General features: G+C 36.9%; 4 protein-coding genes across 4 annotated transcripts; all 4 read left to right on the top strand.

Annotated features, from left to right (window-relative positions):
• The first annotated feature begins 322 nt into the window (after positions 1 to 322).
• On the top strand, positions 323 to 2,148 carry LOC122417334 (uncharacterized). Its single transcript, XM_043430769.1, has 4 exons — positions 323 to 476; positions 1,423 to 1,566; positions 1,684 to 1,854; positions 1,928 to 2,148. The coding sequence occupies exons 1-4, from the start codon at positions 423 to 425 to the stop codon at positions 2,075 to 2,077; spliced, it is 519 nt and encodes a 172-aa protein (XP_043286704.1). The 5' UTR covers positions 323 to 422; the 3' UTR covers positions 2,078 to 2,148.
• Positions 2,149 to 4,395: 2,247 nt separating this feature from the next.
• On the top strand, positions 4,396 to 6,400 carry LOC122416861 (uncharacterized). Its single transcript, XM_043429945.1, has 4 exons — positions 4,396 to 4,529; positions 5,289 to 5,432; positions 5,620 to 5,790; positions 5,922 to 6,400. The coding sequence occupies exons 1-4, from the start codon at positions 4,476 to 4,478 to the stop codon at positions 6,066 to 6,068; spliced, it is 516 nt and encodes a 171-aa protein (XP_043285880.1). The 5' UTR covers positions 4,396 to 4,475; the 3' UTR covers positions 6,069 to 6,400.
• A 2,033-nt stretch (positions 6,401 to 8,433) lies between these two features.
• On the top strand, positions 8,434 to 10,298 carry LOC122416863 (uncharacterized). The gene is made up of 4 exons (XM_043429948.1): positions 8,434 to 8,539; positions 9,156 to 9,298; positions 9,418 to 9,588; positions 9,722 to 10,298. Exons 2-4 carry the CDS (start codon positions 9,194 to 9,196, stop codon positions 9,866 to 9,868), a joined length of 423 nt encoding a protein of 140 aa, XP_043285883.1. The 5' UTR covers positions 8,434 to 8,539; positions 9,156 to 9,193; the 3' UTR covers positions 9,869 to 10,298.
• Positions 10,299 to 10,919: 621 nt separating this feature from the next.
• On the top strand, positions 10,920 to 12,314 carry LOC122416862 (uncharacterized). The gene is made up of 4 exons (XM_043429946.1): positions 10,920 to 11,050; positions 11,587 to 11,727; positions 11,832 to 11,981; positions 12,106 to 12,314. The coding sequence occupies exons 1-4, from the start codon at positions 10,997 to 10,999 to the stop codon at positions 12,250 to 12,252; spliced, it is 492 nt and encodes a 163-aa protein (XP_043285881.1). The 5' UTR covers positions 10,920 to 10,996; the 3' UTR covers positions 12,253 to 12,314.
• The last annotated feature ends 294 nt before the right edge of the window (positions 12,315 to 12,608 follow it).

Below are 12,608 nucleotides of genomic sequence, written 5' to 3'. Positions count from 1 at the left end.
ACGAGAAAATTGGGACAGTAAATTTTCCCTTACACGTTTTCTTGGTGTTCCCTCAGCACGTTCCCATTTGTCAACTTTTCCAGCCCTTTCAACCACCGAAATTTTGAGATGAAGAAAAAACTCCTATCGACTGTAATTATCTCTTATAAAACGGCTGATGGTTGCCCGTAATTCGACGATTATATCATCAAACTATTCTCCAACAAAGTTGACATGTACTACCGTTATGTATGCCGATAATCATAATTGTACGATCGTTTTTCCATGTACGGTGATAGCTATAATTTCGTTTTTGACTTTGTCCTGCACAAGGCCCAGTTGTATATAAAGAGGCCGCGATCGTATTCCGAATTTCAGTGGTGTTTTCAGGGTCTTTAGTATTTTCGGAGTTTCGTTGACACTCAAAAATAACAATCGGCAAGATGCGTTTACTTTCGATCATTTTTTTTGTCGTTATGTGCGTGATCATTGACAAGGTAAATTTTTGTTACGTTTAACCAAATCCATGAATAATTCCCTTCATTTTGTTTGCTTCTTTACACTGAAAAATATCTGCTCGATATGGAACCAGCAGATCATTTGATCATTTGAACGTAGATTCGTCCATGCATTTGCTTGTTCGTTGAATCATTACGTTCGTCGATAAAAGCAGGCAAGAATGAGAAAGCGGATGAACCTTTTTTTGTTTTTGTTTTCATTGAAATACTTTCGACTTTCGCTATTGGAACGTGCGTTGATCGATGAGAAAATCTATGCCAATAAAATGTGTGTCCAAAAATGATTGCCGCTCAATACTCCCATCGGTCAATTCGACAGTTTACGTATCACTTTCCAAAATCAATTCCTCCTTCAAATTTTTCATTCTCATTGTAAGAAGACTGTGACGAGAAATAATTTTTTCTCATAATAATACTATTTTTAAGAAGATAACACAATCGCGTTGGTAAAAATTATGTTCAGACTCCAAGATCACGCAAACGTCACAATCGCGAGAAACTAGAGAACCGAAAATTCTTGGTGATCTAATAAAATGGTGCCTCACTCGTGAGTATGAAAATGGCTTATGGAGGAAAGTCGTGTTCAGATTCAAACGAGCGAACCAACATTTTTAGTTGACAAACGATTTTCGTTTAACTCATCACTAAAATAATCAATTGCTAAGTAATAATGCAGCCGAGATGATAATAAAAAAAATATGTTAACGTATAATATTCTCCGAAATGATATAGTTAATTAATTATTGAAGAAACAAATTTTGAAAATTTTCGAAAACAATTGGAAACGCTATCGCTCCGGTAAAGAGTCTCTGGCAGCAACTCGTCATATCTTATAAATGTACTTGTCTCAGAGTCGCTGCCGCGACTCTAGATGAACGATCAGTCTCGCCACGGAGAGCAATAAACAGAAATAATGATTCCACAGGTGACTGGGGCAGAGATCAAAGTTTTTGCCAAGCAAGTGAAAACGAAAATCTTCCCTGGACAGAATCTTCTGTCAGCTAAGACACCGATTACGGACGGCGACAATATAATTTGGCACAAAAGTTTCGCTACAGACGTCCTCTTCGTAAGACACTACACAAGATTCATTAATCGATTTAAATAATGAATTATCGAATATTCCGGATGAAAAAGATATTCGATCAGATGAGAAGAATTGATCACTGGCAAAAATACTTTATAGTTTGGTGGCGAAGCGCAATACAATGAAGGAAATATTGTCAAAACTGTGAAATTGGATTGGAACGAGGGTATTGACATTTGTGAGGAAGTCGATGACGGTTCGTTGTTCGATCTGGCGGGACAATTATTACGGAAATCATGGCTTCCCCTTGGTTCTTGTCCTGTCAACAAGGTATTTTTTCAAGATTTTTCCCGAATCTTTGAAAGACGAAAACTCGAATGTATGATTTTTTTTGTTTTAAAAGGGCTCTTTCAAAGCGAAAAATCCGTTCGGACCTACAGACGTGTCCGTATCGCAAAAGTCCCACCGGTATGTCTTCAAACTACAAGTTGGATTTTCTAGAGATCAATTGGTTTTTGAAACGGAATACTACGTGCAGCTTGCGGGTCAATAAACTACGACTTGAAGTATATTTGTATTTCTCCGATATTCCGGCAACGTCAATAAATCAGCGACAACTGAAAAGTGCTTTTCCATCCATGAGTACTAACGTCCTACAGTCCTGGTAAACCGATTTTGTTGGAATGATGAAGCATCGTGTTCAAAATAAATTCGTCCATCTTGGGGAAATTTTTCTTATTCGAAAATTCAATACGATAAAAAAAACTTTCGATGGAATCTTAAAAATCCAGTTTTTGTTTGAATTTGCTTAGAATAAGGTATTTTAGACCATGTAAGAAAACAATATAAAAATGCATGTTTATAATAGATTCGGTAAAAAGTAAACGAGAAACGTCAATATTTATTTCAATTTAAAAAATCGTCTTTTCTCATCTGTTTTTCAAATGTCTAAAACGCCATCCGCCATATTGGATTCCAACGTGACGTCGCCCCGATAGTGAACAAAGCATCAAAAATGTGTGCGAAAATCCGTCCCATTATTTGATGCAATTAAAAATTAAATAATTAATGTCTCCTCAATGCGTTGAGTTACAGAGTTCGAAGAGATCGCGATCAAAAGAAAAATATAAATTTTTAAAAATACGTCGACTTACAGTATTCTCTGAACTACTTTAATTCATCAATTATTAAAGAGGCAAATTTTGAAAATTTTCGAAAACAATTGGAAACGCTATCGCTCCGGTAAAGACTCTCTATGGCAGCGGCTCGTCATACACATAAATGTACTTGTCTCAGAGTCGCTGTGCCGACTCTAGATTGTGAAATTTTTCAAAATTACGATATCTTGCGGTGGGACATGAAGCGATTTGCAGGGACACAAAAATTATAACATCAAAGGATCCCTTTCATCACGTTTTCTCGGGGTTCCAGCGACACGTTCCCATCTCTCAACTTTTTCAGCCGCTGCTCCAGCCTTTGAAACTTTTACTTCGCTGATTTCTCATTCTTCCTTTTTCCACGCGTTGATATTTCATGTATGAGAACTGGTGAATATGAAGCCTACCATGTGCTCTTTTTATTAAAAAAATAATAATTCTTTATCATTTATATCATTTATTTGATTAAAATCGCATCATGGAAGACGGTTTTGAGAAAACAGAAAGTACAAATCTATACCAATGATCATTACGTCGATAGTGGCGATGAACCCACAATTTTTGTGGTGTTGTTACACTTGTATATTATTGTATTCAGCCATAAGTTATCAATGATACACATAACTCATTTTTTTCACAAATCTTGTGACTTGGTCTTTCACAGTCGTATTGTTTACTAAACGGAGTGACGTCACAAACCAAAAAAGCATGGCGGTAAACGTTTTCGCCTGGAAAATTCAAAATCATAAATAAAAAATAGTTTTTAAGATACTTTTCGGGTCTTAGAAAATAAAAATTCAGATTCCCCTGGTTCATTACGATCTCAGGATCAATTAAAAAGAGGTTTCAAAAAAAGTGTAACACCCTATTACTCGTCCGCTGATTTAGTCACAAAAATGTTTCGAATTCGTTTATCTTTGCTTCTGTATTTCCCATCGTGTTCCACAGCGGAGTTTTCCTCGGAACTGAAAAATGGCAAAGGATGAAATGACGACGTCATGGTTACGCGTCGTCGTTAGTCGTCGAAGTGTCGAATGACAATAGTGGGGAGAGTGATACGATTATCGAAGTTCCTGGAGGGAGCCAGTTCCTTGACACGATATTTCAATAGGTTCGTTTCCTCTTCGAATTGCCTCGTGCATGCCATTCCCGACAAAATTGTCCTTCATAAAGTGACCTTTCGACCGAAAGAGGATGGCGATGCATTTTCGTATATCGTCATCCAATCTAAAATTAAAATCAATTGCGGCTAGCAAAAAATTGGCATTGGATCGAAAAAGGAGGTATGCCACAGCTCGGTCAAACTGCGACCTGTTTTTGTCACGAAATATGAAACAGTAAATACTCCCTTGGACCACGTTTTCTTGGTGTTCTCTCGGTACGTTCCCATCTGCCAACTTTTCCAGCCTCCAAAATGTTTAACATGCTGGTTCCATGTTCGGTCTCTTTTCGAGCAGTGGCTAAATTTATGAGATGAAGAAAAAACTCCTATCGACTGTAATTATCTTTTGTGATACGGCTGATGGTGGCCTCTAATTCGACGATCATATCATCAAATTATTCCCCAACAAAGTTTGCATGTGCGTTCATGTTGATTTATGTATGTCGATAATCATAATTGTACGATCGCTTTTCCATGTACGGTGATAGCTATAATTTCGTTTTTGACTTCATCCTGCACAAGGCCCAGTTGTATATAAAGAGGCCGCGATCGTATTACAAATTTCAGTGGTGTTTTCAGGATCTTTGGTATTTTCGGAGTTTCGTTGACACTCAAAAATAACAATCGGCAAGATGCGTTTACTTTCGATCATTTTTTTTGTCGTTATGTGCGTGGTCATTGACAAGGTAAATTTTTGTTACGTTTAACCAAATCCATGAATAATTCCCTTCATTTTGTTTGCTTCTTTACACTGAAAAATATCTGCTCGATATGGAACCAGCAGATCATTTGATCATTTGAACGTAGATTCGTCCATGCATTTGCTTGTTCGTTGAATTATTACGTTCGTCGATAAAAGCAGGCAAGAATGAGAAAGCGAATGAACCTTTTTTTGGTTTTGTTTTCATTGAAATACTTTCGACTTTCGCTATTGGAACGTGCGTTGATCGATGAGAAAATCTATGCCAATAAAATGTGTGTTCAAAAATGATTGCCGCTCAATACTCCCATCGGGTCAATTCGACAGTTTACGTATCACTTTCCAAAATCAATTTCTCCTTCAAATTTTTCATTCTTATTGTAAGAAGATTTTGACGAGACATCATTTTTTCTCATAATAATACTATTTTATTTAAGAAGATAACATAATCGCGTTTGTGAAAATCATGTTCAGACTCCAAGATCGCAAAACGTCATACAATCGCGTGAAAGTGGAGAACCGAAAATCCTCGGTGATCCAATAAAATGGTGCCTCACTCATAAATATGAAAATGGCTTATCGAGGAAAGCCGTGTTCAACCAACATTTTTGGTTGACAAACGATTTTCGTTTAACATATCACTAAAATAAATCAATTCCTAAGTGATAATGCAGCCGAAATGATAATAAATGAACGATCAGCCTCGCTACGGAGAGCAATATAAACAGAAATAATGATTCCACAGGTGAATGGTGCAGGGAAAAACGTTATTGCCAGCCAAAGAAAGACGATAATCTACCCGAAACAGGATCTTCTGTCAGCTAAGACGCCGATTTCGGACGGCGACAAAATAATTTGGCACAAAAGTTTCGCTACAGACGTCCTCTTCGTAAGACACTACACAATATTCATTAATCCATCTAAATAATGAATTATCGAATATTCCGGATGAAAAATATATTTTTCATCCGGAATAAGTTCAAATGAGTTCAAATGAGAGTTCAAATGAGTTCAAATGAATAAGTTCAAATAAGTTCAAATGAGAAGAATTGATCAATGGCAAAAATACTTTACAGTTTGGTGGCGAAGTGAAATACAATGAAAACGATAAGGTCAAAACTGTGCCATTGGATTGGAACGAGGGTGTTGACATTTGCGAGGAACTCGAGGACGGTTCGTTGTTCGATCTGGCGGGACAAATATTACGGAAATCATGGCTTCCCCGTGGTTCTTGTCCTGTCAACAAGGTATTTTTTCAAGATTTTTCTCGAATCACTGTTTCAAAATATTTGACATACGAATGATTGACTATGAGTGCGCTCGTCTCGTACATTTTGAAAGACAAACACTCGAATGTATGATTTTTTTTTGCTTTAAGGGCTCTTTCAGAGCGAAAAACCCTGTCAGACTTAGGAACGTGGACGTATCGCAAGACTCCGAACGGTATGTCTTCAATCTACAAGTTGGACATTCTAGAGATCAATTGGTTTTCATAACGACGTATGATGTGCTAGTTACGGGTTAATAAACTACGAATGAAGCATATTATATTTCTTCGATATTCCGGCATCGTCAATAAATAAGTGCAAACTGAAAAGTGCTTTTTCATCTATGAGTACAAACGTCCTGCAGTCGTGGAAAACCGATTTTGTGAGAATGATGAAGAATCGTGTTGGAGGAATTCATGAAAATTATTGAAAAAATTTTTGTTTCTAAAATTCGATTCGGTACAGATAATTTTCGATGGAATCGTAAAAATCCAGTTTTTGTTTGAATTTGCTTAGAATAAGGTATTTTACACCATGTAAGAAAACAAAATAAAAATGCACGTTTATGATAGATTTGGTAAAAAATAGACGAGAAACGTTAATATTTATTTCAATTTAAAAAATCGTCTCTTCTCATCTGCTTTTTCAATGTCTAAAACGCCATCCGCCATATTGAATTCCAACGTGACGTCGCCCCGATAGTGAACAAAGCATCAAAAATGTGTGCGAAAATCGGTTTCGATTTTTTGATGCAATTAAAATATAAATAATTAATATCTCTTCAATGCGTTGAGCTACAGAGTTCGAAGAGGTCACAATAGAAAGAAAAAAAATAAATAAAAAAATATGTCAACTCACAGTATTCTCTAAAGTACTTTAATTCATTAACTATTAAAGAAACAAATTTTTAAAACTTTCGAAAATTATTGGAAACGCTATCGCTCCAATAAAAACTATCTGGCAGCGACTCGTCATAACACATATCAAAATTTTTCAAAATTACGATACCTTGCGGGGGCATCGAGCGAGTTGCAGGGACACAAAAATTATAACATTAAAGGATCCCTTTCATCACGTTTTCTCGGGGTTCCAGCGACACGTTCCCATCTCTCAACTTTTTCAGCCGCTGCTCCAGCCTTCGAAACTTTTACTTCGCTGATTTCTCATTCTTTCTTATTCCACGCGTTGATATTTCATGTATGAGAACTGATAAAAATGAAGCCTACCATGCGCTCTGGGTTATTTGGAAATTTTACAAGTTATTATCACGTTTATGGACTTTTATTATTTTTTTATTAAAAAAAAACAAAAAATTCTTCATCATTTATCATTTATTTTATTAAAATCGCATCATGGAAGACAGTTTTGAGAGAGGAAAAAGTACAAATCTATACCAATGATCATTACGTAGATAGTGGCGATGAACCCACAATTTTTGTGGTGTTTTTACACTTGTATATTATTGTATTCAGCCATAAGTTATCAATGATACACATAACTCATTTTTTTCACAAATCTTGTGACTTGGTCTTTCACAGTCGTATTGTTTACTAAACGGAGTGACGTCACAAACCGAAAAACCATGGTGGGTAAGCGTCTTCGCCTGAAAATTCAAAATCATAAATAAAAAATAGTTTTTAAGATACTTTTCGGGTCTTAGAAAATAAAAATTCAAATTCCCCTGGTTCATTACGATCTCAGGATCAATTAAAAAGAGGTTTCAAAAAAAGTGTAACACCCTATTACTCGTCCGCTGATTTAGTCACAAAAATGTTTAGAATTCGTTTATCTTTGCTTCTGTATTTCCCATCGTTGGTTCCACTGTATGAATTCCAGCGGAGTTTTCCTCGGAACTGAAAAATGGCAAAGGATGAAATGACGACGTCATGGTTACGCGTCGTCGTTAGTCGTCGAAGTGTCGAATGAAAATAGTGGGGAGAGTGATACGATTATCGAAGTTCCTGAAGGGAGCCAGTTCCTTGACACGATATTTCAATAGGTTCGTTTCCTCTTCGAATTGCCTCGTGCATGCTATTCCCGACGAAATTGTCCTTCATAAAGTGACCTTTCGACCGAAAGAGGATGGCGATGCATTTTCGTATATCGTCATCCAATCTAAAATTAAAATAAATTGCGGCTAGCAAAAAATTGGCATTGGATCGAAAAAGGAGGTATGTCATGGATCAGTCAAAATTCGACCTATTTTTGTCACGAAATATGGAACAGTAAATACTCCCTTGGGCCACGTTTTCTTGGTGTTCCCTCGGCACGTTCCCATCTGCCAACTTTTCCAGCCTCCAAAATGTTTATCTTGCTGGTTTCATGTTCGGTCTCTTTTCGCGCAGTGGCTCAATTCATGAGATGAAGGAAAAGCTCCAATCGACTGTAATTATCTTTCGTGATACGACTGATGGTCGCCTCTAATTCAACGATTATATCATCAAACTAAAGTTGGCATGTAAGTTGATGTTGACTTATGTATTCCGATAATCGTAATTGTACGATCGTTTTTCCATGTATGGCGATAACTATAATTTCATTTTTGACTTTATCCTTCACTAGGCCCAGTTGTATATAAAGAGGCCGCGATCATATTACGAATTTCAGTGGTGTTTTTTCGGCGTCTTTAGTATTTTCGGAGTTTCGTTGACACTCAAAAATAAAAATCGGCAAGATGCCTTTACTTTCGATTATTTTCTTTGTCGTTATGTGTGGGGTCATCGACAAGGTAAATTTTTGTTACGTTTATCCAAATCTGTGAATAATTCTCTTCATTTTCTTTGTTTCTTTTGCACTGAAAAATATTTGCTCGATATCGAACCAGCAGATCATTTGATCATTTTAACGTCGATTCATCCATCCATTTGCTTGTTCGTTGAATTATTACGTTCGTAGATAAAAGCAGCCAAGAATGAGAATGCAGATGAACCTTTTCTTGTTGTTGTTTTCATTGAAATACCTTCGACTTTCACTACTGAAATCATCATCGTCATTTTCTCTAATAATAATATTATTTTTAAGAAGATAACATAATGGCGATGGTGATAATCATGTTCAGACTCCAAGATCGCAAAAACGTCGCAATTGCATGAAACTCTGGAGAACCAAAAATCCTCGGTGATCCAATAAAATACTGCCTCACTCATGAATATGAAAATGGCTTATCGAGGAAAACCGTGTTCAGTTTCAAATGGTAGAACCAACATTTTTAGTTGATAAACCATTTTCGTTTAACTGATCGCTAAAATAATCAATTCCTGAGTGATAATGCAGCCGAGATGATAACAAATGAACGATCAGCCTCGCCACGGAGAGCAATATAAACAGAAATAATGATTCCTTAGGTGACTGGTGAGAGAACAAATTTTTTGCCAGCCAAAGAATGACGATAATCTACCCGGGACAGGATCTTCTGTCAGCTAAGACACCGCTTTCGAACGGCAACAAAGTGACTTGGCACAAAAGTTTTGCTACAGACGTCCTCTTCGTAAGACACTTCACAATATATTCATTAATCCATCTAAATAATGAATTATCGAATATTTCGGATGAAAATGATATTCGATAAAATAAGAGGAATTTATTACTGGCAAAAATACTTCACAGTTCGGTGGCGAAGCGAAATACACTGAAAATAATATTTTCAAAACTGTGCAATTGGATTGGAACGAGGGTGTTGATATTTGTGAGGAACTCGAGGACGGTTCGTTGTTCGATCTGGCGGGACAATTATTACGGGAATCATGGCTTCCCTCTGGTTCTTGTCCTGTCAGCAAGGTATTTTTTCAAGATTTTTCTCGAATCGCTGTTTCAAAATATTTGACATATACGAGTGATTGACTATGAGTGCGCTCGTCTCGCACATTTTGAAAGACAAACACTCGAATGTATGATTTTTTTTTGCTTTAAGGGATCTTTCAGAGCGAAAAACCCGTTTCGACTCAGGAACGTGACCGTATCGCAAGAGTCCAAACGGTATATCTTCAATCTACAAGTTGGATATTCTAGAGATAAATTGGTTTTTACAACGACGTATGACGTGCTAGTTGTGGGTTAATAAACTACGAATGACATATGGGAGAGTAGAGCAAAGCGGAACACTCCCCCGAAAATTTAGAACATTTTTTTCTCCATTGGAAATCTGCAAAATTTCATTATTCGGCTGAAAACATGCTTCAAATACTCAAAATTGAAGGTAAAGAAATTTTTTTTTTTGAAAATCGATTTTTTTTTTTTCGACCAATAAATTGAATTATCAGCTCAAGATAAGCAGTGAAATAGTTATTATCATTGAAAATATGTATATTTCCAACATATGTGATATTCATACAATTTTATCACGTTTACGATAACTTCACGGTACTCTTATTTTTTAAGGATACACACCAGAGAGTGAGAAAAATCACAATGCTTTTCCTTTTTTTCGTAACACCATGAAAAATGGATAAAATGTGTATTCAATAAAACAATAACAGTTGTTCCTCCTAGCGATATGGCGAACTCGTCGCATTAACGAACTTACGAACTCGTTAGAATTTTAGTTTTTCCCCGCCGACGTCGCTTCCAAAGCACAGCATTGCTCACGGTTGGGACAAGAAAATGTCTTTTGATGGTACTGAAAATGCTGTTCTACTTTTAGAATCGACTGATCCCATATCGATCTCCATCGGAGAATTCAGTCTTGGATTCTGACTCACAAAAAATATAACATTAAATACTCCCATGCATCACGTTTTCTTGGTGTTCCCTCGGTACGTTCCCGTCTGTCAACTTTTCCAGCTCCTTTGGCCTCCAAAATGTTTAACTTGCTGGTTCCATGTTCGGTTTCTTTTCGCGCAATGGTTAATTCATGCGAGATGAAGTAAAAGCTCGCATACTGACTGCAATTATCTATTATAATACGGTTAATGGTCGCTTCTAAGTCTCCAATTATATTTTCAAAATATCCTGCAACTAAATTGGCATTTAAGTTGATGCATTTCGATAATAGTAATTGTAGGATCGTTTTTCCAAATGATGACAATTATACGTTCATCTTTTGACTTTGCCATAAGGCGCACAAAGCACAGTTGTATATAAAGAGACCGATCGTTCCAAATTTCAGTGGTTTTTTAAGCGCCTTAATAAATTCTGAAGATACTAATTTTCAGAATTTTATTAACACTCCAAAATAACTATAAGCAGAATGCGTTTTCTTTCGATATTTTTTTTTGTTGTTATGTGTGGGGTCATCGACGAGGTAAATTCAACTAAATCCATGGTTAATTATCTTCATTTTTTTTTGCTATTTTATCGTGGTAAATTCGTTAGCTCGGTACTGCGCTTGCGTCGCTGAAAAGAGGCAAGAATGAAAAAACAGTTGAGCAATTTTTTCTTCGTTTTTTTTTCTTTAATCACATTGAAATCTATGCCAATAGCGGCTCAGACTTTATAAAGTGTCGAGTTTCGTCGAGCCTCGAGAAACTCATTTTTTGAAAACCAATCAGAGATGAAGAACCTGAAAAAACTTTAGTTCTCGATTCACATTATTTTGAAAGCCGACTCGCAAATTGTGTGACTTTTAGAACGTTTTCCATATGTGTGCTCAAAAATTATCGACATTCAATGCTCCCATCTGTCACCTTGAAAAAGGCACATAATCGTGCTGGTAAAAATGACGTTTGCACAGCAAAAACTTCATAATTGCGTGAAACTAGAGAACCAAAAATGTTTGGTTATCCAGTAAAATAGTGCCTCACCCACGGAGAGAAATGAACCGAAATAATAATTGCACAGGTGAATTCTATGATGATAAGGTACGTTGCCAAACAAAAGACGACGAAAATATATAAAGAGGATATTGTGTCAGCTAAAACACCGGTTACGGAGGGCCAACCGGTGACTTGGCACAAAAGTTTCGATCAAGGCGAGCTCTACGTAAGATATTACAAAATTTTCATCAATCGATTTAAATAATCGAATATTTCGGATGAACAAAATGCCCGATCGAGTGAGAGAATTACTGAAGGAAAAAATTGCAGTTCGGTGGTATAGTGCGATACAAGGATGAAGAGGAAGACCTGGACTGGAGCGACATTTGTGTGAAACTCATAGACGGCTCGTCGACTCATCTGGCGGGAGAAATATTACGAAAAACATGGATTCCCGACGGTTCTTGTCCTGTCAAGGAGGTAATTTACGAAGGTTTCGAATCACCCTTTCAAAATCATTTGACATATACAACTAATTGACTCGTCCCGCAGATTTACAAAGGCGAATTCTTAAATGTGTGAAATTCTGAATTTTTGCTTCAAGGGAACCTTCAAAACGACAAATCCCACGGATCCGGACTACGTGGACTTGACTGATCCGGCTCCAAAGTATTCATTCTTCCTAGACGTCGGATATTCTGAAGACGATTTGATTTTCTCCACGGAATATCTCGTGCAAAGAGTCGGTTAAATTACGACTTCAAGTACATTGTATTTTTCCGACGAGCGCGTCGTCGAGTTCAACAAATAAGTGAAAACAACCAAAACCTGTTTTTTCACCTGCGAATACTGTCCCTTAATTTCACCGAAAAAGTGATTTTGCTGATCGGGTTTATCGAATTCACAAAAATCAATTCGTCCGTCTTGACAACATTTTTTTTATCCCACGGAAAGAAAACTCGCGCCAGCAATTCGTCCATTCGATCTTTGCTACCCCGAACACCTTCCGCTCCGATTTACGATCACAAGAAAATTTCGTTCTCGCTTATCTTTGCTTCTCTATTTTCCCTCCTTGGCTCCCCTGTTCCAGCACAGTTTTCCTCGGAA

This window comes from Venturia canescens, chromosome 10, assembly GCF_019457755.1.
Source record: "Venturia canescens isolate UGA chromosome 10, ASM1945775v1, whole genome shotgun sequence".
NCBI lineage: Eukaryota > Metazoa > Arthropoda > Insecta > Hymenoptera > Ichneumonidae > Venturia > Venturia canescens.
The sequence above is the reverse complement of the archived record's forward strand: the minus strand, read 5'-3'. Positions and strand labels throughout refer to the sequence as shown.